Below are 27,596 nucleotides of genomic sequence, written 5' to 3' on the forward strand. Positions count from 1 at the left end.
GTTCTCAGGTCTCTTATTTTCTGATGGTTGGCCCAAGGTAAGCTGCCTTAGCCAGTTCCCTGCTTCAGCTGGCAAGGCTCACTTCCTGCAAGACATCCCTGAGGAGAAGCCACATGGACCTACCCCGATGCAGTTCTAGGTGCTGGAGCACCTGTGTGAAGACCCCTGCCAGCGCTGAGATGCTTACACATTCACTGACTCGGCTTTTCTCCTGCAGTCAGCATCATTGCATGTGTTTTGTGAGATGGAGGAGGACTTTGTGGATTGGTGTTGGGCATATGGGTTAATGTTGGACTTGTGGGCTTGAGCAGCACTGGGTTGGTATATTTTCTTGATGCACACTGAACCTTTATATACAACTCTCTCTTATACATGAGTTTCTGTGTATTTGTTTCTTGAAAGTACCCAGACTGACACACACATGGGCACTCTTCAACAAGTGTTTGTGACAAAAAGTGGGCTGATCCAGAAGCAGGTTAAGAGATTTCTGAAATATATTAGAGGAAGGTGACACTTGAGTGGCAGAAGGCTGGTTCTTGGTGTCGATGGACAATGGCTCATGTAAACTGCCTAAAAATTTTAATGAAAGGCTTGTGTTTAATCCCCGATTTACAAATGAGGAAATGGAGGCATAGAGGACATATAAAGCTTGGCTGGGATCTCACAACTGGGAAGCTGCTGAGTGGAAATTTCAACCCTGGTTTGTGATTCCAGAATGTGTTCTTATTGCTACATCAGAGCTTCTCAACACAGCATGCAAAGGCACTGCTGAAAGTGGAATACAGATGTGTGGAGCTGTAGAGCCTTCGGCTTCATGGTGGCCAGAGGGTTCCACCCTCTCCCAAGAGGCTTCACTGAGTCTTTTGTATTTACCTAAGTGTCCTTACAGAAACTTGTTGCCAGTGAATCAATTCTGCCTCATAGTGACCCTGTAGGGCAAGGCAGAACTGCCCAGTAGAGTCTTTCAGAGTGAAAGGCAGGTCGTTCAAATCTATCTAGCAGTTTCATATAAGAAAGACCAAGTGCTATTCTCCATATAGATCATGCCTAGGAAGCCCTACTGGGGCAGTTCAGCTCTGTCCTATAGAGTTACTATGGGTCAGAGTTCACTTGGCAGCACCTAACAACAACATTACCCTTACACAAGCAGATTGCCATACCTTTCTTCCCCGGACAGCCTGGTGAGTTTGACCTACCAACCTTTCATTAGCAGTGAACCATTTCACCACTATGCCACCAGACATCCTCTGAGTATTCTTACAAGCGCGAGAGATCTCTAAATGTGAAACGTGGAAAAGGTGGCTTTCATCTCTGAAGACTAGAACACCTAGCTCCCCACGTCAACTGGGTAAGGATTTCACACTTCTTTACACATGGACTGGAGGGAGCCTCACCTTTTCTGACCCTTGGAGTCTCTGGTTCTGGAGAGTCTTGGTCCTGCAGTTGCCCGGAGCCCACCTCGTCGAAACTCGGCCATCCCAGGTATATCAGTGTTAAAGTTTCCTGACTGAGTTCTTCGGATTCTGTGGGAAGGGAACCAGTGGGAACCATTGGGAGACAGTCTGAAAATGCCCAAGGAAAGACCATTTTCATGGGGTCACAAAGCTATGTACACATTGCCTGCGAGAGCTTCTTTTGAGGCCAGAGATTACAACGTGTGACAGTCCTTTGGCCAGATCCAACTCTCAATTCTGATCTTGCCTTCGGGTTCCAGGCCACTCTCATGGGATCTGTCTAAGGGAAAGTTAATGCCTGGTGGCAATTCAAAGTTTCCACCTCACTTCACAGACTGAGTCAACTGAGCCAGAAAACACTCAGCTCCCTGTCTTAAAAAATTTCTCAACAAACCACAACTGAGACCATAAGGAAGGAAGGATTTGGTTTCCTCCATATTTCTCTCATAAGGCACATGTATGCAGATTGCAGAGGGGGTGCTCGGTGTACGTGTGGGGTGGGGAGGTGATGACAGAGATGCAGGGAGGGAGGGATAGCTAAAATTAATGGTGACTATAATAGACGGGTGATTTCCATAGTTCCTTTTCTCTAAGGGCTAAAAAAGTAATTCAAGTTACTTTCTGTAAACATGACCACTTTGTGGTTATTGCATATATTCTTTATACACTAATAATTAACTCTAAGCAGTGAGGATTCCTGAACACCACCACCAACTTACTTTCCCCAGAACTTCTTGATGCCCTTGGGACTCCGTTTCCCCTCTGGTGTCAGCGGAGACTGGGCTGTCGACTCAGTCCCCGAAGAGGTGGATGAGAGGTCGGTGGCCACGGCACAGTCATCCCAACCACTTTCTGTCTCTCCTGAGGTTGAAAGAATGAAATGACATGGGAATGAGAAGTAGAGACATGGCTTTGAAAAACCTCCCCTGAGCTTGGTCATCTTTCAGCAGGAGTTGGGCAGGACTCATTCAACAAATTTCTGAACCAACATCTTAATGAGCATTAAGGGTTCAGGTACACCCCCAGTTTTGTCTCTGAAGAGTTCATTAATATTTTAAAGCTATGTGAGCTAATGGTCTTCCAATTTTAAGGGCCCAAGTACTTGCTGGTTAGTCTGACCAATAACTTGTTCTCCTTAGCCCAAGGGAGATAAAGGAAACCCAGGCAGGAGGGGGGATGTGTCTGAATGCTTGGGAAGAGCGTGATAGGGTAGGGGAACAAGGACACTGTCACTCTCCACCTCACCTGAAATGGGTACAGTACCTAATACAGGGGCACTGACACTCCGACCACGATCTCCAGCCAATCAAGAAGCAGAGAAGCCACATGAAGAAGCAAGAGAGGCCAAAGTCCAGCCCAACAGAGTTATGGAGAAGCAAAGAAATAAACAAAAGAGAGTCATCAAGCAAGAGAGAAAAATTCAAACAGAAAGAAAAATAAACCCACATGGAAGGAGGAGTGAGAGGAGGCCTCACTTGAAGGGGCTAAATGCGCCTGGTGGCACTTCCTGCTAGACTGCTGTGTTGGCACATAGGATGAATACTCTGGGCCACACACAGCTCTTGCTGTCTGTGCCAGGACACACTTGGAACAGACTGGAATGGTCCAAAGCTGCTGGTCCAAGTCCACAATCTAAGTGTCATCAGGATACATACATTCAGGGGCGTCTCTGCAATTCTTACAGCCATGGGAGAATGAGCCTCCCTGAAGCCAACACAGGATGGACCAGCTCAGGTACAGTCAGGGCTGAGGGGCCAGGGGTGAGGAAGGTTCTTCCAGGACAAGAGTGTCGCCTCCTGGGCCCCACTGAATCTGCTGCAGCTCTTGGGGAAAGATGGCCTACTATGGATTAAAAGCAGCAATGACCTCCATGGTTCCAGGCCTTAACCACCAAAGGCTACCTGAGGACCTGGACTCTTGCCCATTGGCCACGGGCTCCATTTCCCTAAAGAGGAGCCTCTCAGCCTTCACTTGGAAGAGTGTAAAACGTCATCATACTGGCAATAGGGAGGCTGTAGAGAAGAAGACAGAGACAGGAGGGAGAAGAGCAGGATGAAAGAGGAAGAGAGAGGAGAGGAGAGGACAGGAAGGGGGTGCCTTAGAGGGGCAGAAAAGAGGAGTGCTGGAAAGGAGGGCAAGAAGGGACTTGAGAGAAGAGAAAAAACAGAAGGGTGGAAAATTACAACTGAAAAGAACTAGAGAGGGGCAAACAGTCAGGTTTTCTGGGACTCTGAAGTGTTTCCCTACGGTGACAGCTTGCCCACACAGTCATTATCTCTAGAAGTGGAACGACCCTGAGGTAAAAGTTGTCTCAGTTACCCACTCCCATCATTCTCCAGCAGAGGCAGGTGCAGGGATCTTGTACAATAACGAGGTGTGCCGAGGACATGGTGCCTGAGGCTAACCGCTCAGGGTCTGGATACTCACTCAGTTTTAGCAGACTCTTGTTCCCTGGGGGGTCAGGCTGGGGGGCAGTGGGAGTGGATTTGGCAGCCTCTCCATTGGGCGTGGCTCCTGAAACCTTCCCAGATATTGTGGGGTGTTTCTGCTCTATCAGGAAAGGGCTACCCTATTAGAATGAGACAAAGATATCCTATCAGCCCTCAAACTCCTCAGACTTAAAGCTAAACAGAAAAATCTTAGATACAGGAATAGCCATTTTTCCTTTACATCCCTCAAAGACCATTTAGTCCAGCCCAGAAATAAGGACCAGAGTCAAGCTCAAATCCAAGGCTGGCTGCAGCTATCCCTTAAAATGAAGTAGAAATGTCTCACAAGGCCTTTTGCCATTTGTCCTGGTGCTCAGAAGCTCAAAGAACAACTATGAATCACCCAGAAGCTCTTTGAATACACTGCAAACCTATTGCTTTGTCATATATATTGTGTACCAATCCTGATAGGTATCGTTTAAGCTGTCTTTGGGCAGATGAAGAAAATAAAGCACAGTAAAATGATAATCTATCTCCCAGGTCACCCATTATCACCAGTTCCTAATGGAGTTGCCACAATTAGAATCTACAATTTCTTGGCAGAAGAGGAAACTGAGGCCAGCCTAGGGCTTGACCTTCCTATTCACTACAGGCTTGCTTTCCTGTGGATGGTGAAGAGGTGGTTATAAAGCTGGGCTCTCAAGGTCAGGAAAGACTTTAGCAAGGTTTTCCCAAGTTCACATATTATACAGATCTTGCCCAAGAGACGATTATGCTACAACAGGAGGACTTGAAGTGGAAGAGGAAGACTATCGTATGGTGATAGATACTTTGGAAAACATTAAGTTATGGGAAAGCAAGGAGGTACACTTACCTCTGGAGGAAATAACAACAGGAAGGGGACCAGAGGACTACATGCCAACAGAAGAGTTCTCTGAGAACTTCAGGTCACAGTCTGCATAAGATACAGTCTCCATGCAAAGGAGCTTGGTTCTAGGTCCAAAAAGCCTCGCAAAATAAAAAATTTACTTAAAAAAGGGATGAATTATAATATTGATTTGGCCAAGGAAGATATAATAGCACCCAAGTCCACAAATTTGAGTGAAGTATCGTGGAATGACTTCGAGTGAGAATAAAAGAAAAGAGAAATTGAGTACTGTCTGATTGGATACAGTAAAAAAGTATTATGAAAGATAAATAGATTTCATGACTAGGAGGTCAAAACAATAATGGGAAACTATAATAACTTGCATGTTTCCTTAAACTACAAAGTATTTGATACCTTTCTGAATTCAGTTCATTCTTCACACATTTGCTACCAATCCCTTAGAATGAGCTCAGGAAGGAGAGAGATGAGGCCAGCTCCACTGCCTTGAGCTGATGTTGACTCATAGGGATCCCTACAGGACTGGGCAGAACTTCCCCTGTGAGTTTCTGAGACTATAACTCTTTATGGAGTAGAAAGCCCTGTCTTTTTCCCATTGAGTAGCTGGTGGTTTTGAACTGACCTTGCAGTTAGCAGCCTAACTCATACCACTACACCACCAGGGCTTCTCAGAGATGAGATGAAGGAACTAAATTCTCAAAGAATCAGTGGGTAGAGTAAAAGTAACAGACCCTTGAGATGAAGACTATGAGGTTTCGAAGTTCATGATGATCCATGAGGTAGACCATGGAAATGATCAGGCATGTGGTCAAAATCAATAGGTCTCAAATGTTTCCCTCATGCACTGGCTGCTTCCTAATCACCTGGGTCATATGGAATAGCAATGGTAGATTTCAAGATTAAACTCTAGCCCCAGTGATTAGCTATACTGGTGGGACATCAAGGAGTCTGTATTTTAACAAGCTCTTTAAATGATTTTGACACACAGACTCAGGAACCACTGACTTTGGGAAAGCACTTTTTCAAAAAGTTCAGAGAAGTGGTAGGAATGGCTTCAAAACTCCATTTACACAGAGGTTCTGGGGATGAGGAGGAGTTCTCAAAAACAGATCTCTGATTATGTCATCAGACATGTGGCCCCCCAAAACAGGGCAGAGACAACCAAAAATATCAATGTGGGGCTGTCCGGGGTGTCCTCTGAGATGTAAAGATAATATGTATCTAACCCAAGAGGCAACCCAGATCTGTAAGAAAGACAAGAGAAGGCACCGGGGCTTTCTGAGATCTGTTGAGATCATGGAGAAAAGCTGAGAAGGAACGACCACTAGTGGAGACGGTAGCTCAACGATAGATACAACATAGAGAAAATAGAAATGCTCAGCTTCTGGTGCCTCCACGTGGAATAACCCTGATAGTGGGGAATTAGAAAGATATGGCATAAAACCAATAACCAGTTACCTTAAATTAGAAACAGGGGCAGCAAGCCAGAGTGGAAAGTGCCTAGGTTTTGAGTCAGACAAAACTCTCTAAGCACTCTGAACCTGTTTTATCACTTCTAAGTACAGAACAGTAATTCCTGCCTTAATATTGTTACGAAATAATATACAGGCTGGGTCTCACACACCATGGACAGTGAACAAACAGAAGCACAGAAAATATCACACATCTGGGTCCTAGAGTTATAGAAAGAACTAGAAGAGCAGTCACCACACCCAGAAGGCACAAGTCAGAATTCATCGGAAATTTCATGCTTAGGGAAGGTCCAGGACACAACCTAAAGACTACAAGGAAAATGCTGTTCCTAAAGCGAGAACGCAGCATTAAAGATTTATAATCCATGCACATGGGAAGAGAACGGTTAGCTCAGAGAACAGAGCACTCAAGAGGGAATAAGGAGCTGAAATGCCTAGGGGAGCATGGGAGACTGACTTATTCCAATGGCTCACAGGGAAAGCCTTCATCAATGGATGTACACTCTAAGGAGGCCCGGAAGATGTTTAGGGAATGTGGCAGAAAATGATTGTGCCGATTATATTAGTGGTCCTGGTAGGGTGGTAACACATGTGTGTTGAGAAGAGAGTAACCATGACATAACAGGATAAAAAGGATAGACAGAGCTATCAGTAAGTATGTGCCAAGGTCATAACATCCTCCTTTTACTGATTACCTCAATTGTTTTGCTAAAGAGTCATTTCACAAAGCCTTTAAAATGGAGGTGGTAATAAATCCTGACCCTTCCTACACAATGGAGGTCAAATATATAGCACATAATTGGTTGTACATACCGAGATAGTTAAGGTTTATTGTGCCAACCTGGCCAATAAACACATGTGGGATTAACTGAAGGGCCGAGCGATCAGTGGCTCAGTGAGCCTCACCTTTCTAGTTCTCGGATCTCTTGCTTTCTGATGGTCAGACCAGGGTACAGCTTCCTTAGCCAGTTCCCTGCGTCAGCTGGCAAGGCTCACTTCCTGGGAGACATCCCTGAGGAGAAGCCACATGAACCTACCCTGATGCAGCCCTGGGTGCTGGAGCAGCCTTATGGAAGGAGACCTCTGCCAGCACTGAGATGCTTACATGCTCACTGATTCGGCTTTCCCCCTGCAGTTGGCGTCATTGCATGTGCTTTCTGCGATTAAGGAGGGCTTTGTAGATGGGCGTTGGACATATGGGCTAATGTTGGCCTTACGGGCTTAGACAGCACTGGGTTGGTATGCTTTCTTAATGTATACTTAAAACCTTTATATAAAACTCTCTCATATATATATGAGTTTCTGTGGATTTGTTTCCCTAGTTTACCCAGACTAACACACATACCCCCCCACACACACACAAAAACGGGGGGAAGAGGAAGTTTTGCCTTTCCTCCAGCTTTCTTTTCCTTTACTGTTAAGAAGTTGGTTAAGAGTACAAAAACTGTGGTTTGCTCTATAAAAACACTCTAGCAAATAATACAATCACAAGCGGTCATGGGATTGCATTAACTGTACCTTGGGTTCCACCACCAGGGAGAGCTGGTTCCCATCGACACACTACAGAGCAGCAAGGAGGATTCAACCAGTATGTGGGGGGGAGAGAGAGAGAGAGATAGAGAGAGAGACCTGGTTAGTGACAGACAATAAAAACTCGGGGCCACTTGTCAGCTTAACCCCAAAAGGCTCCCTCCCCATCGTCCTCCCAGTAAATCACCATCCATGGCAGAAGACAAGAGGTTACTCACTCATGGCCCAACCCCTCCTCCAGCCCGCTTCTCTGGCAATGGCGGTTGGCTGCAAGGTTGAGGGCCACCAGTTCCCAATCTCTGTCTAGACTCTTCCAACAGTCTCCTTTCCAAATTCTAAACTATCCCATCCCCTACTCCTGGGATGATCTCCTTTATCCACATCGCTTCTTCATTTCAAACCTCTGCCAGGCTCCCAACTGCCCTGGGGATATGCGAGGCAGTTTCAAAACGTCCTTGGAAAAATAGAATGAAAAGATAATGGTGTGTTTCTAGGACCATTTTGATGCCCCTCAGAGAATCAGTGTTCAAGGTCTTCTATGGCTTGATCTGACTCATGGCTCTGACCTTGCCACCTCCTATTCCCCACTGTGTACCCAAACCTGCCTGGCCCACGGGGCTCTACAAAATTGACAAGCTCTTCTGCTCACCACTTCAACACAGTATTTCCTCAGTCTCTCTGCCTCTAGGTTACCTTGGGCTGACTGGCTTTCTGAGACTGATCGTGTCAGTCTTACCTCCCCAGCTTCCCTATATAAGCTTGAAGGAGGCAGGGACCAGGTCCTCCTGGACTGCACACCTCAGCTCTGTGCTGGGCACAGAGAAGCCACTCAGTCATTGCTATGTGCAGATTAATGAGCTGACCTTTTCCATGGATGCACTTCTTAAGTCTTCCAGGCTACAAGAGAGTTTCTTCTGAGCCCTTGGGAAAACACAAAAAGAAAGGGGACAGAAGAACAGTTGGAGAAGGAGGGCATTCGTGCAGAAGGCATTTCAGATGCTTAACCAGTGATTTGTCTGGGGCCAGGAAAAAAGGCACCCTCTAACAAGAACGACAGGAACTCTGGTGGTATAATGGATTACCTGTTGAGCTGTTCAACACAAGGTCAGCAGTTTGAACCCACTAGCTACTCCAAGGGAGGCTTTCTGCTCTCATAAAGATTTACAGCACTGGAAACCCAAAGGGGCAATTCCTACTCTGCCTTAAAGGGGCACTATGATTCAAAATTGGCTAGATGGCAGTGAACAAGTGAGCAAACTATCTCACAAGGCATGACACTGGCCCACCCTGGTAGATAATTTGATCTATTAATGTGTCAATGAGGTATCAGAGCATCACTTAAATCCATAGAAGTCTCAGACACTTCTCAAAAACCCTGAATACATTCAATTGTATTTCACTGCTGGGAGGTGACTACTCTGTCTGCGAGTCAAGAAGCATAATTACACCTTAACTGTGGGCCCCCAGAGCAGCCCTGGGAGGAGAGAGTTGGTGCCTTCTTAGAGTGGAGACAAGTATATTGGGCCACCAAGCTCCAAAACACCCTCTCCTGGGATCCTACACCCCTCGGTTGTGATTCTGTTCCAGTTAGTTTGTTCAGAGCAAATGTGCTTTCTAAAGGCTGCTTCACAGAGAAGGAAATGAAGATCCCAGTGAGAGTCAGCATGAGGATCCCAGGCTTCGTGATAGCCATTTCTCTCCATTCGAATGGAGACAGCAGTATCTGCCCACAAACGTGTCTCTTGTGAGTCTGGTCAGTGAAAGCTAGTTCCTCAAGGCTGATATTAACCACATTTTTCATTCTGTAAAATGAAGGGCGGGCCCACTACCTTCTCATACATGTTCATGTTTCTCTCGGGCTAATGGAGCAGGGGACCAACAGGACTCGATGAGTTCTAGAGTAGACTTGGAGAACCTAGGCCACGGTCTGCAGCAAGCTCTGCAGATGGCAGTGTTCTGGGAAAGCTTCCCTCATGTTTGTGGCTGGCATGTCCAGACACTCTGGCTGAAAGACAGTCTGCTCTTGGCAGTAAAGCTGCCATCTCTTTCCTACCTGGGGCCCAACTTGGAAATATGTGTTAAGAAATGACACCAGAAATTTGAAGAATTCTCCAGACAGGTGGCTCCACAGGCCAGCTCATTGTGATGTGAAGCTTCCTGAAGACAATTAGACTAACTTCCATGGCAGAGTAAATGTCCCTCTCTGGAGAGCTTGCAAGAACAGGAAAGTTACCTCAGAGGGGCTAATGGAAAAGACAGACACCCCCCCACACACACACACCCCAGTCCTGGATATTCTCCCAGCTTTGAGGAGCCAATCGAAGGTGGCCACACTAGAGGATGAGCTGCAGTCGCCTCTTCGCTGAGGCTCCACCCTCTGCCAGGTTGTGTCTCAGCAGGAATGGCCTCAGCTTGTGAAGAGGGCAGCACTAAACCAAGGGAGCTAAGACTGGTTCATGACATGGTTTGTGTGCCCTTGTGGTATGACTGAGGCCTGCACTGCCACAACAAAAGGGCAGACTGCCCAGGAGATGGTGGCCATGATCACTGTGCATGGCCAGGTTCTCCAGGCAGGGCCTGGGATCACAGCTGCCCCAGGAAGTGCTCAGACCCCCTACCTGGTTTCCAGGGATTTCTGGGGCAGAGGTGGTGGCTCCATCATGGGAGAGCTACATCTTGGCGGCATCTGCACCAGAAACAGAAGAATCACCATGAAGGGCAGTCATTGTCTGGGGCCTACCTACCGTCTTTTCCCCTTCTTGGACTTTTTCTTGTGAGGAGTTACCTTTCCCTACCTGGAGATAGCCATGGTGGATACATCCGTGTCAGTTCCTTTTCAAGGTGTAGAGGGCTTAGCACATGGGTCTCAAGGAGCCCCTTGGCCTCGTCCTCAGGGGCTCAGTCTGAGACAAAGGGCACATCCTAGCAGTAAAGCACTGTCAAGAGACTTAGGCCCCTGGGGCTTTAACGTCTCCTGCCCTCACTGCACTTGGTTCTTCATCTTTTCCTTTCAGTCAGTGAGCACTGCACACCCTTCCCTTTGGCTTGGGTTAGCCAGAATCAATTTCTATTGCTTATAATAAGAGCATCCTAATTAATAGGAACACCTACAAACATCGGCAAATCGTATGGCCTGCCACCCTTGGCTAAGCATGGAGGAAGTGTTCCCGACATCTGGGAGGCAGATAAGTAAGTTTGGATAAAAGCATAATGTACTATAGCCTCACAGTACTAAGATCCACAAAGTAACATGGGACTAGAGAGGAGGAAGCGACTCTCTCCCTGATAGATTAGAGAGGAGAACACTGAGAATCAGTGCACCATGAAGGCGAGAAAGAAAACAATTTCACAGGTGGGAGGAACACAAGAAAATGGTGAGGTGAAAAGGCCCCATCCTATGTTGTGAGTATTGCATGGACTGAAAAGAAGGCCTCTTTTCTCTAGAGCTGGCACCTTTTTCTGGCTACCGTAGAGAGAACACTGGCTGCACACGATAATCATTGAAAGACTGGGCTTTGTGAGTCAATGGGCCTGGGTTCAAGCCTGCAGTCTGCCATCTACTTGCCATGTGGCCCAGAGCACACTGCTTGTGCTCTCTGGACCTCTGCTTCCTCGCAATGCAAGGAGGAGGCCTGGGAGCTCTGGTGGCACTGCCGGGTAAGCGCTGACTGCTGACAGCTGGTCTGGGGCACACACAGCTGCTTCAGTGGCGAGGAAGCAGGATAACTCTTCTCATAAAGGTTTACCACCCTGGAAGCCCTACATAAGGCCAGCTAGGAGTTTGGATGGACTAGGTGGTAGTGGGTGTTGGGTTGGGTTTTTTTTTGGGGGGGGGGAGGGCTGGGGAGGTGGGGAGTGGAGCTTATGGAGTATTGTAAGGAGTAAGGTCCATGAGCCATGTACCCTGCCCAGCACAATGATCACACGGAGGCATTGAGCAAGTGTGTTACTACTCTGGTGATTACTAGCAATCTGTTGTGCTGGTTCTGATTCGGTAACTGGGTCATGGGGTGACGTTTGTTCCTTCCTGAATTAAAAAGGGTTAGCCAGAACTGCTAAAATCCTTTCCAGTGTGCCTCCCCTGGAATTTTGTGAATCTTAGGCCCCAGGCAGAAGTTATTGCTTCACCTGGGGTCTGCATCTGTGGTTTTGTTTGCTTATTTCTAACTAGACTAAGCCCAGAAAGATACACACAATAGGCGCAGATTAAAAACAAACAAAACTAAGTGTGGGACTCTGGAAGAGAAGGAAAACCCAGTGCTCGTTAGGCAATGCCCATGCTGCTATGGGGGCTGCAAAGGATGTCTGTGACGGAGGGGCGTGTCACATTAAACAGTGAACACTCTACATGAGCATGACTGACTTATTCATTCCCTCAACAACAGGCTGCTATCTGCTTCCAATATATCAGCTCCTGACAACCCCATGGGAACAGTTCTACTCTGACACACCCTGGGCTGGCAAAGGGTCAGAGTGGGCCCACTGGCAATTGGTTTACCGCTTGAAGAAACGGTGGCAATTACACAAACAGCACCTATGGTCTATGTTTACCTTCCAGAGAGGGGAGACAAAAACATACATAATTTTCTTTTCTGTTCTCCTGTGTCCCAGTACCCCCAGGTTGTCCATCTCAACCAGAACACAGCCTGACGGTTAAAGCCATGTTCCTCTTGTCCTCTCCCCAAAGCTTCTGGAGCCACTGATTTGGTGCTTTACTGCTCAAGAGGAGGAGCCTGACATGTATGCTCCAGACCAGATCCTCCCTCAAGCTCAGGGCAAACCGAGGGTCTGCTGAAGCCCCGTATTGTGAATGGAAGCACGGTACCTCTGGCTTAAATAATTCCTCAGGTCCTTTATTTACAGTGTTCCACTTTCTGAAACTTCCATCCAGTCCTTCTTCGTTGATGGTAAGCGGTCTTTCTGAAGGCACTGGAAGCATGAATGCACAGCAATGATCATTCCGATTGGTTCAGAAACCTGTAACTGTACCACTTAATCCTTCTACTGTTTCCTCTTCAGTAGAAAACAACTAAGTAGTTGATAAAAGGACATAAGAGTGTTCAAAAAAACGTGTTCAAAAGATTCTTCAGGACATCTAAGCAAGAGCTGTCACAAGGTCATCTCAAGATCAAGCATACCTCTCTAAGAGATTGGAAAGGCACCTGCTATCTCCAACCTCCTCATGGCTTGGCCACAAGCAATTAGGCTCTGAGAGTGACTTGACCTGGTGCCACCTCAAAAAGATCTCAAAAGATCTGAGAAAACAAGACTGCAATATGGGTGTTTGGGCTGGCAGAGAGGCCTTTGATGGTGACCAGCTAGCGGTAGCCCAGGCTGGCACTGGGCAACTTCCCAGATCAGGTGGAATGAAAGAGTCCAGATTACTCTCATGGAAGCCTTCTGTGAGTCCGCTGCTCATCAGTTTGCTCTGGTGAGAGCTCAGTGCAGTGGCATGAATCACAAGGATGGCTGTCTGACAGATGCACCACGGTATCCGTAAAAACACCAAAATTGCCTGAACATTGCATTTACTCTGAGCAGCAGATATGAAGCATAAAGAGCTCTCCCTATACTGTGAATTTGTAAAGCAGTCCAGGAACCCAAGGGCTCAAGAAAGACTCCCAAAGTCTATCATTTCCCGAGTTGACTGGAGGGGAGGTAGATTGATTTTTACTCCAGATTGAACTCTATTCATTGCCTCTATGGGATTATCCTGAGAAGATGTGCAGGAGACCTTCCAAGAGTAGGAATTCCCAAAGGTTAAAGGTTGAAAGCTTCATTTCCTTGGTGATCTGGGTAATCCCTGGCAGCTCTGAATTGATTGTCATCTGCTAAATTTCCTGGAAATCATTACTGCAAATGTCTCGAGTTCAGAGCCATCTGTCACACAGCTGGAATACTGTTTGGAGAAAACTGTAGAACGCCCACTTGCTTGTTTACCTTGAGTTGCCATCACGATCTCCTGCACTCTCCGGTACTGGTTCAAGAGCCCCCTCAGCTCCTCGATCCGACGGTCCTGCCACAGGGCAAGAGCAGATTTCAACATAAGCACTTTGAAAAGCAGCCCCGTGCTTTCAGAGTCAAAGGCACACAGAGAAGGAAACTCCGTTCATTATGGAACACTTCAAGGAGGAGGCACACTATATAGGTCCTTTCTATAGGGTCTGCCTCTACTGACAGCTCTGAGTCCAATCTCTATCTTAAAGACAAAAATATATCCCTCCTTGGCATAGCCCTCAAGGGATTTAAGCATTTCCGAAAGCATAATATAGTCTCTCTATATTCCTGAGCAGGGAGAAATTGACTTCCTAGTCTAAAGTCCTGCCTGTTCTATTTATTTATCCCAATATCCTCATTTATTCCTAGGCTCCTATTACAATTAAAGCAATTCCCAGAGGGGATCATTTATTGCAAGGCAGAGGCCTAGAGGGTTGGGGGAGATATATAGGTTCTGATGTGAGACAAACTTGGGTTTGAATTTTAGCTCTGCTATTTACTTGTTTACCTGATATAGGGCAAAGAGTAGTTCAGCACTTAGAATCTGTTTCCTCAGCTGTAAAAGGTAAGGGTGTGATACCTGGAGATGATCATGATTGCGCAGGAATGAGATGGGTAGAATCTATGAGGGCAGGGTAAACTGAGCCATTGCATGCTGCCTGGAGTCTCTCTGGCTGTTCTACTACTAGATCATATGCATAGGAGTGTGAAGAAACTGCTCCTGAGTTTTGCTAAGAGGATGGATCTAAGCAGTAGTTATGATACTGGCAGTAACCAAACTGTATCACCACCACATTACCATAGCCAGGCTGACATTAGTCTGCCTTTGGGAGACTTCATTCAGGCAGTTTCCAGGTCCCACAGCCAGTAACCCAAGGCTGAGGCAGAGTCTCTAGGAGGCAGAAGCTGGTTAATACTTTGCTGAGTCAACAGCCCAATAAGCATAGATTGTCCAGAAGATCAGAGGCCAGTGGGAACCAAACAGGACCAGGAAGTCAGAGGAAGAAGACAGTACCACTCAGTGACCATCTTACTTTATCTTCATTTTCAACAAGCAAAGTTTCCATTCCAATTTTCAGACGCTGAATTTCTTGTTCTAAAAAATTTCAGATATAGAAAGAATTAATTACATCAATTCCAAGAGTGATAATTACATAAATTCCTCACATAATAAGATGTTCCTTAAGTGCAACCAATAGGAGTTTCCATGTGGACAAATTACACACAGTCTGCATGATTTCTTTAAAGATCCCAGAATGGTGCCTGGCAGACCCATCATTAAAGAATTGTTGAACTACTAAATGAATAAACCTAATATTTTGATTTCTCTTTATAAACATTTATAAGAAAAAACAACATGCCATCTAGTCAAAGGTAGCATGGAAGGACCCCAAATCATTTACAACCTACATCTCACAGGAATGCAGCATTGGTAGTATCCTTTACACCGTCAGTAGGCATGTACTAGGTCTACGAATTGGTCTTCAAGAAAAACCATACATCATATGAGTTGTAACAGAGAAGCATTTTAAATTAGTGAAAATATGGCAATAATTGCACAATTCTCCTTGACATGATGAGCTACTTAATTGTATATGTAAATGATATGCCAATAAAACTGTTATTTAAAAAAGAATAAATAAAATAAAATAACTAAAAGATCTTATAGTTGAATATAGATAGCAAAGGAAATGTGAAAGAAATGGGCACTTCCTAATAAAATGTTAAATAAATAGATAGATAGATAAAGTTAGAGGAAACACACACAATAGAAGAATATATATATATATGCACTTGACTTCATTTTAAATTTAAAATGACATAGACAAAATTGACCAGCTATTGTTTAGCTACTATATGTAACCCTATGTTAAAACACACTCTACAGCTAAGGACAACCAACTGTTTAGTTGTAAAGCTACAGATTTATTTTATGGGCCAAAGGAAGCGCATCAGTCCTTGGTGGTCAATCCATGTCCTCATCTTATTCTGGATCCAACAGGGCCTTTTTCTTGGTTGTTTCTAAAACCGGTCTGGAGAGCCAAGACAAAGACTAATGCTTGGAGAAGCTGCAGGTCATCCTATCAAATATTTTGGGGTATAAAAGTTGGCACAAAATAGGCAGCTGTTTTCCAAAAACTCCTTTCTTAAACTAGTATAACTGTAATAGAATAAAGATATCTCTATAATAAATGTACAGGAAATAAGGGAGCAGACGAGTAGGCATCCCCTTTTCAGGATGCGTGTTCACAGGCAATAAGGACAGAAGTAGTGGGTTTGTGGACTTGGTGTAAAGAAGGGTGGCAATTCTTTTACAGAGTGAAGAAGACAGTTTGCTCTTTTTCTTAGGATCCTGGCAGTCTAGGACTAGTTGATCTGCCTAGTTTGGTAGGTGAGTTCCAGCTGGGGCCTGGCAAACCTAGATTCTTTAGCCAAGACTTAACCTGAGCAGAGGGTGACCAACGGACCAGGCCTAGGCGGCACCTGAAGATGAAATGAAGCAGGGTCTCAAAGGCCTGGACTGGAAGGAAGGATAAGGTGGAAGGAGAGGACAGTTGCTCTAGAAGTCATAAGAGTGGAAACTCACTGCCAAGGTTTGGCAATGCAGGTTTAGAGTATCCTAGGAGGACCTAGTCTCTACCCCAGGGGTGCTCAGCTTTTTAAACAGGGGCCAGGTCACTGTCCCTCAAACCCATTGGAGGGCCGGAGTATAGTTATAAAAAAAACTATGAACAAATTCCTATGTACACAGCACATATCTTATTTTGAAGTGAAAAAACAAACGGGACAAAAACACCCAGCGGGCTGGATAAAGGTCCCTGACTGGCCACACATGGCCCACAGGCCGTCGTTTGAGGACACCTGCTCTACACTATGCATTGATAGTAGTGACACACCTAATTACCTGGGAGACGCCGAGAAAGGCTTGGAGAGGCATGAGAATGCTGACTGCTAATTTCCTTCTCCAGCCTAAGCTGTTGTTTCACGGTTCCCCATCCCAGCCAGGGATCCAAGCTAGGCAGTGCTGAGGCTCAGATGAGACTTGGTAGTGGCACAAATTCACAGGACTATATGGCCTCCCGCCTCCAACCCCAGTATTGACTATTTTGTAAACAGCAGACATCCATAAATAGAAAATATGTGTCAATTCAAATATTTGAGGATTTATCCTCTATTTGTAATTAGTAAGACTTGGACTCTTCAGGGCCCATTTTATCCACTCACTTGTTCAGCAATATCTCTTAGAAGCCTATCATGGATTGAAATATTATACACAATCTTGAACAAGACAAACACACACTCTCCCCTTCAGAGTGGAGGCAATAGTTTATATACAAAGATCTCTCAAAATACAACCTTGGTAAGTGATAATAATGGCTATGAAGAAAATACAAATGATGCTGAGTTAGAGAAAAATAAGACTGTGGCACTTATTTGAGGTATGGTGGACAGTAAAGCCCTTTCTGGGAGGTAAAGTTTAAACTTAGGTATAAAGAATGACAGAGAACTTGTCTGTTTCTACAGCCCGAGGCCTCGTACACGTGTTAAGCAGATGGACATATGTAGAATGACTGAATGAGCTGCTGACGCCTCCCTTTGGTGCAGACACAGAAACAAGTGTTTTCAATCAAGTAAAAGAGGCAGGCATTTCCTACCTCCGCAGTAAAAACTTTAGCGGTGGTTACAAAGTGCTTCAATGAACACTGCTTATGTGAGGAACAGATTCAAAACGGAATCTTGGAGGAATGATTTGTGACAATGTTTTCACCACACAGCCATGACTTTTAGATGAGCCTACACACATGTAAGGGCACACATGCATGTGTGTCCCCACAGATACACACATGAGATGGCATCAAAAGGTCATGGACAATTTTTCCACGAACTTTTTGAAGCCCTCTCATTACATACACATCCATGAACACCAACACACTAAATGACACAAGCTGATACCCACCCATTCGTAGAGATATGTTAGAAGGGACAAGGGTAACTGCCTTCGGTCACAATGAAGCTGTTTACCTCTTTCAATATGGCCGTTATGGGTTGTGGTACGGGAGAGCTGGCTGTGCAGACGCTCAATTTCTGCATCCTTCAGGGCCACCTGCTCCTGTAGCTGGGCTACCTCAGCCTGGAAGAGCAACCGAGAATATGGACGAGGTCAGAAGGCTGACCATTCTCTGATGACTGGCTTGCAGCCAGAGAGCCCGGGTCCATTGGTTCCTAAGACCAGCTTGGAAATCAGCAGCGATGCTAGAAGCCTCACAGCCCTCCTTGCTGAGTGAAGAGCTAGTGAAAGCATTCACTCTTCTTGGCTAGTGCAACCCTACCAGCAGCACTGACTGCCAGTCTATCCTTCCCCTTCTTCCCTCCTACCTGACCAGGCTCTTGACCTGCCCAGCGCCCTGAGCCCAGCCACATCTAGAGCCAGAGGAGCTGGGACTGTGCACGCTGTGAGGGTTTCGAGAAGTGGATTTTCTCTTCTTGGATGTGGTCTTCTTTCTCCTAAGATATTTATGCGATAGCATGTATGCATACCATCATAATAAGAGACATGCAGTTTCATCGTCCCACCTCAAGCAGGAAATACAGTGGAAATAAAATCATGACTGGTGGATAAAGAGCGAGCCAAGAGCCGACGTGCAGAGATGGGTATGCTGGCATCCTGAAAGTGCTGGGCTTCATTAAACTATGGGACCACACCCCGGCGTTGCTGAACTGGAATATGAATCACCGTGAGGGCCATAGAAAGCTTTAGCAGGAAACTGAGGAGCTGAACAAAAATATCAGTGTAGGCTTTTATTGCAAGGAATCAGGACGATCTAAGAAAGAGGATTTGAGTTTTCAAACAACACTCACCCAGGTCTAAACCTCTGAACCACCCTGAGCTTCAGTTTCTTTACACTGAAAATGAGGATACTACGATACATGTATTTCCTTGGATATGTTTTATGGATTAACTGAGAAAATGTGAGCAAAGATCTTGGTATATTCTAGTGCAGAGAAGATGCTCAACACATGGCAGTTATTAAACAACTCTAAGCATTTCAAAGGTATACATGCCAGGGCAAAGGGCTTCGGTAATCTTAAAGGGGGGAAAAAAGCATCTTGGTTTTATAACAGGGTGGTACATCCACCTTCAAAGGTTTGCCGAGATAGGACCTGCATGAGTGGAGCACTCTGTGTGAAGGTTGGGAGCTACATGAGAAAGAGTCCTAGACTTGGTGACTAGGAGGTAAAGACATACCAGACTGGTTTCAGATACAAATGAGCCAGTATGGAGCTGACTATGGAGATGCCTGACTAGATAAAGGGGTCAGAACTAGACAACTAAGTAAGATCTCGGAAAAATTGCTTAACTTCTCCGTGCCTCAGTTTCTCCATCTGTAAAACATGAATATAATAGATGTAAATCTTGGGTGGAGCTCTGATGGTGTAGTGGGTTGCAAGTTGGTTTGCTAACCACAAGGTCAACAATTCGAAATCGCCATTCATTCTGCAAGAGAAAGAGAAGGCTTTCTACTCCTGAGAGGAGCTACAGTCTCAGAACCCACAGGGCACTTCTCCCCTGTCCTCTCAGGTCTGACTCTGAGTCGGAATCAACTCAATGGCAGTGGGAGTACATGGATTTTATGAGGATCAGATACATTAATGTTTGAAAAGTACTTAAATCATTCTATCATGCTACCTATCATGTATCTACTCCATCCTATAGCACTACTACGGGTTGGAATTGGCTCAATGGTAGTGGTTTAAAAACACCAAACTTCCAATAAAAAACAATAGCATAATTTCATTGAAAAAATTGATTAAAACTCTATTTTAGGAATACATTCATTGCTGAAAATAAGATATGCTTAAACAAAAAGGATGGCCAGTGGCACTAGTCATTTTAAAAAGGACTAGATAACACTGCGTTGACCGCGTCGGGGCCTGTCGCTCACTTGCTGCTAACATGCTCAGTTCACTGGCTCCTTCAGATACCTTCCTAGGGTTCAAGTAGACACTGTGGGTGCAGTGTGTAGGAGGAGACTCAACTGCAACCCTTCTGGAGCCCAGAGTCCTGCAGGCTCTTCTCGAAAGACCCTTCCCGTGCCCACATCTGTCTGCTGCAGTCCCTTTGTGCTCAGTGCTGCTGTCCGGCACACAGTGGGATAATACATTCTCATTTTTCAAGCTTCGGCTGCTGAAACCCCCAGTGTGAACACTGGGCTCCCCCAGCCAGGGCCTCAAAGTCCTCTCCATATGCATCAGAACTGCATCGTACCTTAGTAGCCTTGAGCTCACATTCATACTGATTCCGCTCATTTTCTAACTCCTCCACTTTGATTTTGAGGTGCCTGAGTTCTTGTAACAGCTCCTAGAGGATCAGGAAAGGAAGGCAGAGTTCAGTTGGTTAAAAAAGCCAGAGGTGTCCTGAGTATACAAACCTGGAAAAGGTCATGCACGGAGGACACCAGGGGCCGAGCAACAGCATCTAATCCCACACTGTGGTGTTAAATCTGTAAGCATGGTCCTTGTTGCAGGAAAACTGTGTGGCCATTTAAAATGAGAGGAATGTCTGAGAGCAGCGAGTTCCAACTACCAAGGAGAGAAAGGCGTCCTCTTCTCTTTAGAACCCTTCTTGCCTGCCCCTTTTTCAGAGGCTTGCATCCACTACCGTGTGTGTGCACACCGTGAACATTTGTGTAGGGGTGAAGCAGGTAACGTAGCAAAATGCAGGCTGGGAGCATCTCTCTGTGCTGACAATGGAGAGAAAGGGGCAGTGCCAGTGGAGGGGCCTCGTGATCTTGGAGGGCTTCACAGAGGAAGAGGCAGCTGAGTGGGATAGAAATGATCCACTAAAGGAACTAACACTACATGCCAAGTGTAGCGGCAAGTCATGAAGGAAAATGATTTTGAGGGGGTATCCAGGGAAAGGAAAGGCAGAAAAAGGTGTGAACTATTGTGCCAAAGCAGAGGAAGGGTTAAAGCATCCAGGTAAGGTGGGGGTTTACTATAAAGATTCTTGGTTGAGAAAATAAGGAGATCTGATACCATTCTTTGGACAGTGGAAAACCAATGCAGTGATATGTAAGCCTGACATAGGTGGAGCTGGTGAAACTGGGATTCCAGCCCATGTCTTTAAATTTTACAGACCCTGATTTAAAACAACACCTTCAATAAAAAAAGATATAAAGTCTCCCTTAATAATTGGTCCTATTGACTATAAACAATTTAGCATAAAGGCAACCTAAGCAACATACTTCCTCAACATCTACATCAGTGTATGTCACCTAACACCTCAGGATTGTCAAGTCCAAAACAGAGCCTTTACTACCTCTCTCTTATTCCTTCATTCCTGCCCCATTAAATAGCATGCCCGTTTATCGGATGGCTTGTGCCACAAACCTGGGGTCCACCCTTGGTATTTCCTTCTCCCCTTTTCCCTACACACCTAATTCATTCTCCACCCTTCCAAAAAAATAGCTTGAATCATTTCTCTCCAATTCTACACCATTGTGGTCTACCAACCACTTTTGGTAGCCTGGACAGTCTCTTCATTGGTTGCTCCTCTGTCTCCTCCTCCCTCTTCTATCCACTGACCATAAGGCATCCAGGGTACCAATAAAAAGAGGCTTCAAAGAGTTTGTGGAAAACATCCAGTATCCTTTAGTTCCATTTTCCCACACATTTTTGAAGCTCATTCATATGGTCACAACACAAATGTGATCAAGTCACTCCTTTGTTTCTCAAATCTCATAAACTACAACCGATGACAAATACAGCCCAGTCCAACCCAGGTCATTGTCATCATTTTCTTCTCTTTTAATTGTAGTAAACATACAACATTTTCCTTGTACAATTAACGTACATGACTTTAGTTACATGTGATAGAAAAAAATTCCTGGTGGCACAATGGTTAATCACTCATCTGCTAACCAAACGCGTGGAGGTTCAGAGGACTGGAGATCTGCCCCTTTAGCAATGACAGCCTAGAAACTCTGTGGGATGGTTCTACTCACAGGAAGTGCTAGTTGAAGTCGCCTCAATCCCCCGAGAAAAAGAACAATGTGGTGCAACTGTCACCACGAGTCTACAATCACCTTCATCAGAAACTCCATGCTCCTGCTTGCCTCCTCCCTCCTGTGTTATCATCCAGCCACACTGGGCACTTTTGCTTTTTTCTTGCCAACACGGTCCTTTACATATGCTTAGAGCCATCACACTAACTCCTACCCATTTTCCAAGCCTCCCTGAGCAAGGCTAGCTTCATCTCCACATTACCTCAAGCTTTGTGTGTCTCGGACACTCTACACCAAATATTACTTGTAGGATAGCTACCAGCTAGTTCTCTTGGTTCTGTGTTGGGCTGCTGTCCACAGGGTCAGCAGTTCAGACCCAGCAGTGCTAAGGGAGAACAATGAGGTTGTCTGCTCCCGTAGAGATTATTATAGGCTTGGTAACCTTAATGAAAGGACAGACTTCTATTCTGTCCCATGAGTTCACTATGAACCACAATTGACTTAGTAGCAATCTCCTCCTATACTATAACTCCAAGAGGAGTTTTGCTAGTTCCAAGTTCACATTGCTAACGTCTGACTATCCAGCAGAGTCAGGCACACACAGTAGGTATGCATTATGTATTGAACAAACACATGAACTCCAGTTATGGTCTAACTGGTTAGGGGCTTCTATATCCTCCTACTTCTGCTGTCACACCAGGCATCATATGCTAGAGAAACAGGTCCCTGCAGCATTCCACTCAGATAGAGCCTACCTGGGCTGAAGGTCATGAAAGCCACTCTAGTGGGATTGAGAGGTGGGAGTGGGAGGTAGCATATTTTTCTATAAAATTCAGATAATGATTTAATTGATAAAGCACATGGCAAACTAGAAATGGCAAACTGTGTTCTAGTTTCTCACTGGAAGTAAACCTCTTTAAAAATAAACTTGAAAGGATTCTTTCATGATGCTATTTTCCCCCTCAAGGAAAAAGAATCACATGGGATGAAGCATTATTTAGTCTCCCAGCCCAGAAGAAGGAACTGATATCTGAGTCAGGTACCTAGGAATCCTGATTTTTGTGCTTTTTTCCTTTTGGCACATATCTGGAGATTTTCTTTGGCACAAATGCCCATAATTGAGAGTCTGACACACCTCGTTCCCAGTCCTAAAGATGAGTATCACCACCTGCTCTAGGGTCTGTCTCACCTGCTCACACCCTGCTCAGTGAGGGCCACAAAGCTCACTTGTTTCCAGAGAAGAATGAGTCCCAAGTTATTCCCGGAGGCAAAAACGGAACCATGCTAAGCCCCACCGGCCCCTCCACCAGTGAAATGCCCCACACATGCATGCTCTGATATACTTAAGTGTGGTTCCTACAGGTGACCCCTCCCAACGGGCACAGTGCTGGCTGCAGGGCTGGGGCTCGGCCGCACCGTCACCAGCCGCCACCTCCTCGGGGTGGTCCCTACTGAGTAACTGGCGCTCTTGCATTTGCCTGTGGATGTCCAGCTGCAGCCTACACATCTGCTCCTGTAGCTCACTGATCACATTCAGAACTGACTGTAGAAAGGAAGAGAGAGGAGAGAAAAATCACGCAGGGTCAGTCAGTTCTCCGACACAGAACTCCTGCAGAGAGCAGCACAGAAAAGGAAGGAGCTTGCAGAGTGTAAGCTGCAGGAAGCACTCAGCCACCCCAGTCCATGGCCATCCACTCTGAACAGGACTCAAAAGGCGTGGCTTGTTTTCTGCTGCCTGCCTCCTCCATGGGAGACTGCTTTGCAATTTGAATAAATCCCCAACCTCAAGGAGCTCTTTTGCACCCTTTTGGAGGGTCATTCTTGCATGCCAACACTTGAGACACAGAGCCTAGAAGAAATCCTTCAGGAAGAAGCAACAGTAGAGATGGGGACACAAGCACAGATACACACACAGACACATCACCTTAGTATACCTGTGTCCATGCTACCCAGGCCAACTCTCCGACTCATATGCTCAAACGTGTCACCACCTCATGCACAGTTAACTAACATAGAAGTGGGCTTCAACATTTCATGGAAATTTTCATTATCTTTTCATTCCATTTCTGCACAAACTTTAGAAGCCCCCTCTTCCAAGGCACACACCACACTTCTACAGGCCAACAGTCCCAAACTTTCCCTCACACTCTAGACCAAACCTTATGCCTTCACTTCCCACTCCAAACCTGATGCTTTGTCACCTCTAGAATATTTAGACCTTTTATGACAACTTTGAAAAATAACTACATACCTAGGAATTAATGCCTATTAAATTCTGAATCCCTTTAACCAGCAAGTCGATTGATGTTTCTCTTACCAAGTCTATGGACAATGTCACTGCAGAACCCAACTGCTATAGTAATCTATGGGGAAGGATGGTGGCCCTCCTCGTTTCTCCCTATTGTTAAGTGAGTCGTGGTCAATCATTGTGGCCACTGCTCCCTATGTGATGTATCATAATTCTGGATTTTACAGGCTTGTAGCTATAGCCACATTTTGGTGGGGAGGGGGTTCTGGTAGAGGGTCTGAACCAAGTCACGCCATTTGCTTGAGGGCATATTTAAGATCCCACCTTAACAAAGAGTTGGCTTGCTAATCGCAAGATCAGCAGTTTGAAACCACCAGCTGCGCTGCTAGAGAAAGGTGAGACCTTCTATTGCTCCAGTGGGTTTCCAAGACTAAAACTCCTTATGGGAGTAGAAAGCCTTATCTTTCTCCCTCGGTGAAACTGGTGGTTAACAACCCATTGTGTAACCACTACACCACCAGTGGTCCTTCCTTATGACTTCTCTGGTATTAATTCTTCTAAACGAAATTATTACCACACTATCCTCAACTGCCTTCTCCTTCCACATTTTTAGACTTTTCAGTGCACATCTGGATGGACTGTCCCTGGCTTTTCATGATCTCATTCCCTCCCCACCCTCTCAGGCAGATACATTTCTAGGTCCCACGTACTGTGGCCATTATTCATCCTCAATGAGTTCCTCTCAGTCTAATCCACAAGCTTGTTCTCTTCTCTCAAGTTGATTGGTTCCCCCTTGAAGTATCATCCCCTACCTTCAGCAATTCTAGACTATGCAGATTCTTCCAATCTCTTATTACCCTTTAAATGTTAACTGATCTCTCCAGTCTGTCTAGGTCTGTCTAGATTCATTTTCTTGGGATTTGTACTATCAAAACTTCAAGGCCTTCTCTCACACACAATAACAACAACAAGAAAACTCAATGCCATTGAGTAGATTCTGGCTCATGGCAACCCTATATGACAGGCTAGAACTGTCCCTGTGGTTTCCTCACCTCTTTATGGGAGTAGAAACCCTTGTCTTTATCCTGAAGAGGGGCCAGTGATTTCTAGTCACTGACCTTGCACTCAGTAGCCCGATGCATAACCACGACGCAACCAGGCCTTCTTTAGCAACATCTAAATTTTGGATTAACAATGTTAAATAGCAGGAGAGCTAGGGAAAGATTACTAGGTTAGCTAAAGACAATCTTTAAAAGCGGGTCAGCAGATGGAATGATAATCATTCAAGTTTGTTTTTGTTGTTTTGTTGTCTGGTTGTATACTGTTGCTTTGTTTTCCTCTGTCTTCTTTTCGTGCATGTTAGTGTCTCCACAGTTCTGTCTGAATAGGACAGGCTGGATGAACTATGTGGAGGAAAAACAACGGGACCGACAGTTCCGGGGGGACTTGGGGTGGGGGGGATAGGAGGGGTAAGGAAGTGGTGTTAAAAAACACAGGGACAAGGGAACAACATGGGACCTAAAATGGTAGAGAGGGGGGAGTGGCAGGCCTGGTGGGAAATGATCAAGGGTAAGGTTGCGTAGAGAAGAAGTATAGCTGTAGCCCAGGTATGGACGAAGCATGGTAGTGGGGTAGGAGGAAAGTTAAGGGAGATGGAGGAAGGAGTTGGGAGTCAAGGGGCATTTATGGAGGTCTAGACAAAGACATGCACATGTAAATATATATGTATGAGGATGGGGAAATAGATCTATGTGTCTATATTTATAGGTTTAGTATTAAGGTGGCAGAAGGACCTTGGGCCTCTACTCAAGCACTCCCTCAATGCATGAATACTTTCCTTTATTAAATTTGCACTCTATGATGCTCACTCTCCTGACACAACTGCTGAAGCCAAAGCAGGTGAACAAGTAAATGTGGTGAAGAAAGCTGATGGTGCCCGGCTATCAAAAGAGATAGTGACTGGGGTCTTAAAGGCTTGAAGATAAACAAGCAGCCATCTAGCTCAGAAGCAACAAAGCCCACATGGAAGAACACACCAACCTGTGTGATCGCGTGGTCCCAAAGGGATCAGTTATCAGGCATCGAAGAACAAAAAAATCGTATCATTGGCTGCACACCTCCATGATACGATAGCCGAAGACAAACGGGTGCATAAGTAAATGTGGCGAAGAAAGCTGATGGTGCCCAGCTATCGAAAGAGATAGTGTCTAGGGTCTTAAAGGCTTGAAGGTGAACAAGCGGCCATCTAGCTCAGAAGCAATAAAGCCCACATGGAAGAAGCACACCAGCCTGTGCGATCACAAGGTGCCAAAGGGACCAGGTATAAGGCATCATGCAAAGAAAAAAAAGAATATATATGTGTGTGCGTGTGTGTGTGTGTGTGTGTGTGTGTGTGGTGTGCATATATGTATGTATGTGTGTGTGTATATATATATACCATAGTGAATGAAGGGGGAAGTGCAGAGTGGAGACCCAAGGCCCAAGTGTCGGCCACTGGAGATCCCCTCACAGAGGGGTTTAAGAGAGGAGATGGGTCAATCAGGGTGCGAGGTAGTACCGATGAAGAACACAGCTTTCCCCAGATCCTGGATGCTTCCTCCCCCCAACTACCATGATCCAAATTCTACCTTGCAGGACTAGAAAGGGCAGAGATTGTACACTGGTGCATATGGGAGTTGGAGGCACAGGGAATCCAGGGTGGACGATACCTTCAGGACCAGGGGTGTGAGGGGCGAGGCTGGGAGAGTGGAGGGTGAGTGGGTTGGAAAGGGGGAACTGATTAAAAGGATCCACATGTGACCTCCTCCCTGGGAGATGGACGGCAGAGAAGGAGGGGAAGGGAGACTCCGGATAGGGCAAGATATGACAAAATAACAATCTGTGGATTATCAAGGGCTCATGAGGGAATGGGGAGCGAGGAGGGAGGGGGAAAAAAAAGAGGACCTGATGCAGAGGGCTTAAGTGGAGAGCAAATGCTTTGAGAGTGATTAGGGCAAAGAATGCACGAATGTATGTATATGTGTAGATTATGATAAGAGTTGTATGAGCCCCTAATAAAATGTAAAATAAGAAAAGGAAAAAAAAAAGAAAATGATTAGGGCAAAGAATGCACAGATGTGCTTTATACAATTGATGTATGTATATGCATGGATTGTGATGAGTTGTATGAGCCCCTAATAAAATGTTTTTTTTTAAAAAAGAATTGTACGAATCTCCAATAAAATGACTTAAAAGGGGGAAAAAAGAATTTTAGGCTAAAAATGATATTTTTCCAAATTCTGTAAAAAGTGTCTATTGTAATCTATTTTTCAACAAAACTGTTTAACAACTGGAAACATTCTGATTTATTTTTATTACTCTGGAGTTCTCTAATGTGATAGTTCAAAATGATGTCTTTGTTAGTTATTAAATTAGTTGTACTAAAAAAATCATTCAAGTATCAAATACCTATTCGCTTCCATCCCATATTCCTTCATCTCATTCATAAGACTAGTCCAAGCAACACTTTGTAACACCTCACGGAAGTGAAGATTTGCCAGATGTACTACTACAAGATGCATTACCAGCCAAACCA

The 27,596-nt window shown here is 45.4% G+C and overlaps 1 protein-coding gene across 4 annotated transcripts in view; it reads right to left on the reverse strand.

Annotated features, from left to right (window-relative positions):
* The window catches only part of PPFIBP2 (PPFIB scaffold protein 2), a 181,805-nt gene that overhangs the window by 16,168 nt on the left and 138,041 nt on the right, over nucleotides 1-27,596 (reverse strand). For all 4 annotated transcript variants that reach the window (XM_075546129.1, XM_075546130.1, XM_075546128.1 and 1 more), the window contains 11 exons: nucleotides 20,037-20,129; nucleotides 17,792-17,900; nucleotides 14,803-14,864; nucleotides 13,712-13,787; nucleotides 12,597-12,700; nucleotides 10,390-10,457; nucleotides 8,635-8,692; nucleotides 7,760-7,801; nucleotides 3,882-4,023; nucleotides 2,174-2,315; nucleotides 1,395-1,523 (listed from right to left, as the gene is read on the reverse strand). In XM_075546129.1, coding sequence (XP_075402244.1) covers nucleotides 1,395-1,523; nucleotides 2,174-2,315; nucleotides 3,882-4,023; nucleotides 7,760-7,801; nucleotides 8,635-8,692; nucleotides 10,390-10,457; nucleotides 12,597-12,700; nucleotides 13,712-13,787; nucleotides 14,803-14,864; nucleotides 17,792-17,900; nucleotides 20,037-20,129 — 1,025 coding nt within the window. The remainder of the gene's footprint in view (nucleotides 1-1,394; nucleotides 1,524-2,173; nucleotides 2,316-3,881; nucleotides 4,024-7,759; nucleotides 7,802-8,634; nucleotides 8,693-10,389; nucleotides 10,458-12,596; nucleotides 12,701-13,711; nucleotides 13,788-14,802; nucleotides 14,865-17,791; nucleotides 17,901-20,036; nucleotides 20,130-27,596) is intronic.

The sequence above is a fragment of the Tenrec ecaudatus genome, chromosome 4 (genome assembly GCF_050624435.1).
Source record: "Tenrec ecaudatus isolate mTenEca1 chromosome 4, mTenEca1.hap1, whole genome shotgun sequence".
NCBI lineage: Eukaryota > Metazoa > Chordata > Mammalia > Afrosoricida > Tenrecidae > Tenrec > Tenrec ecaudatus.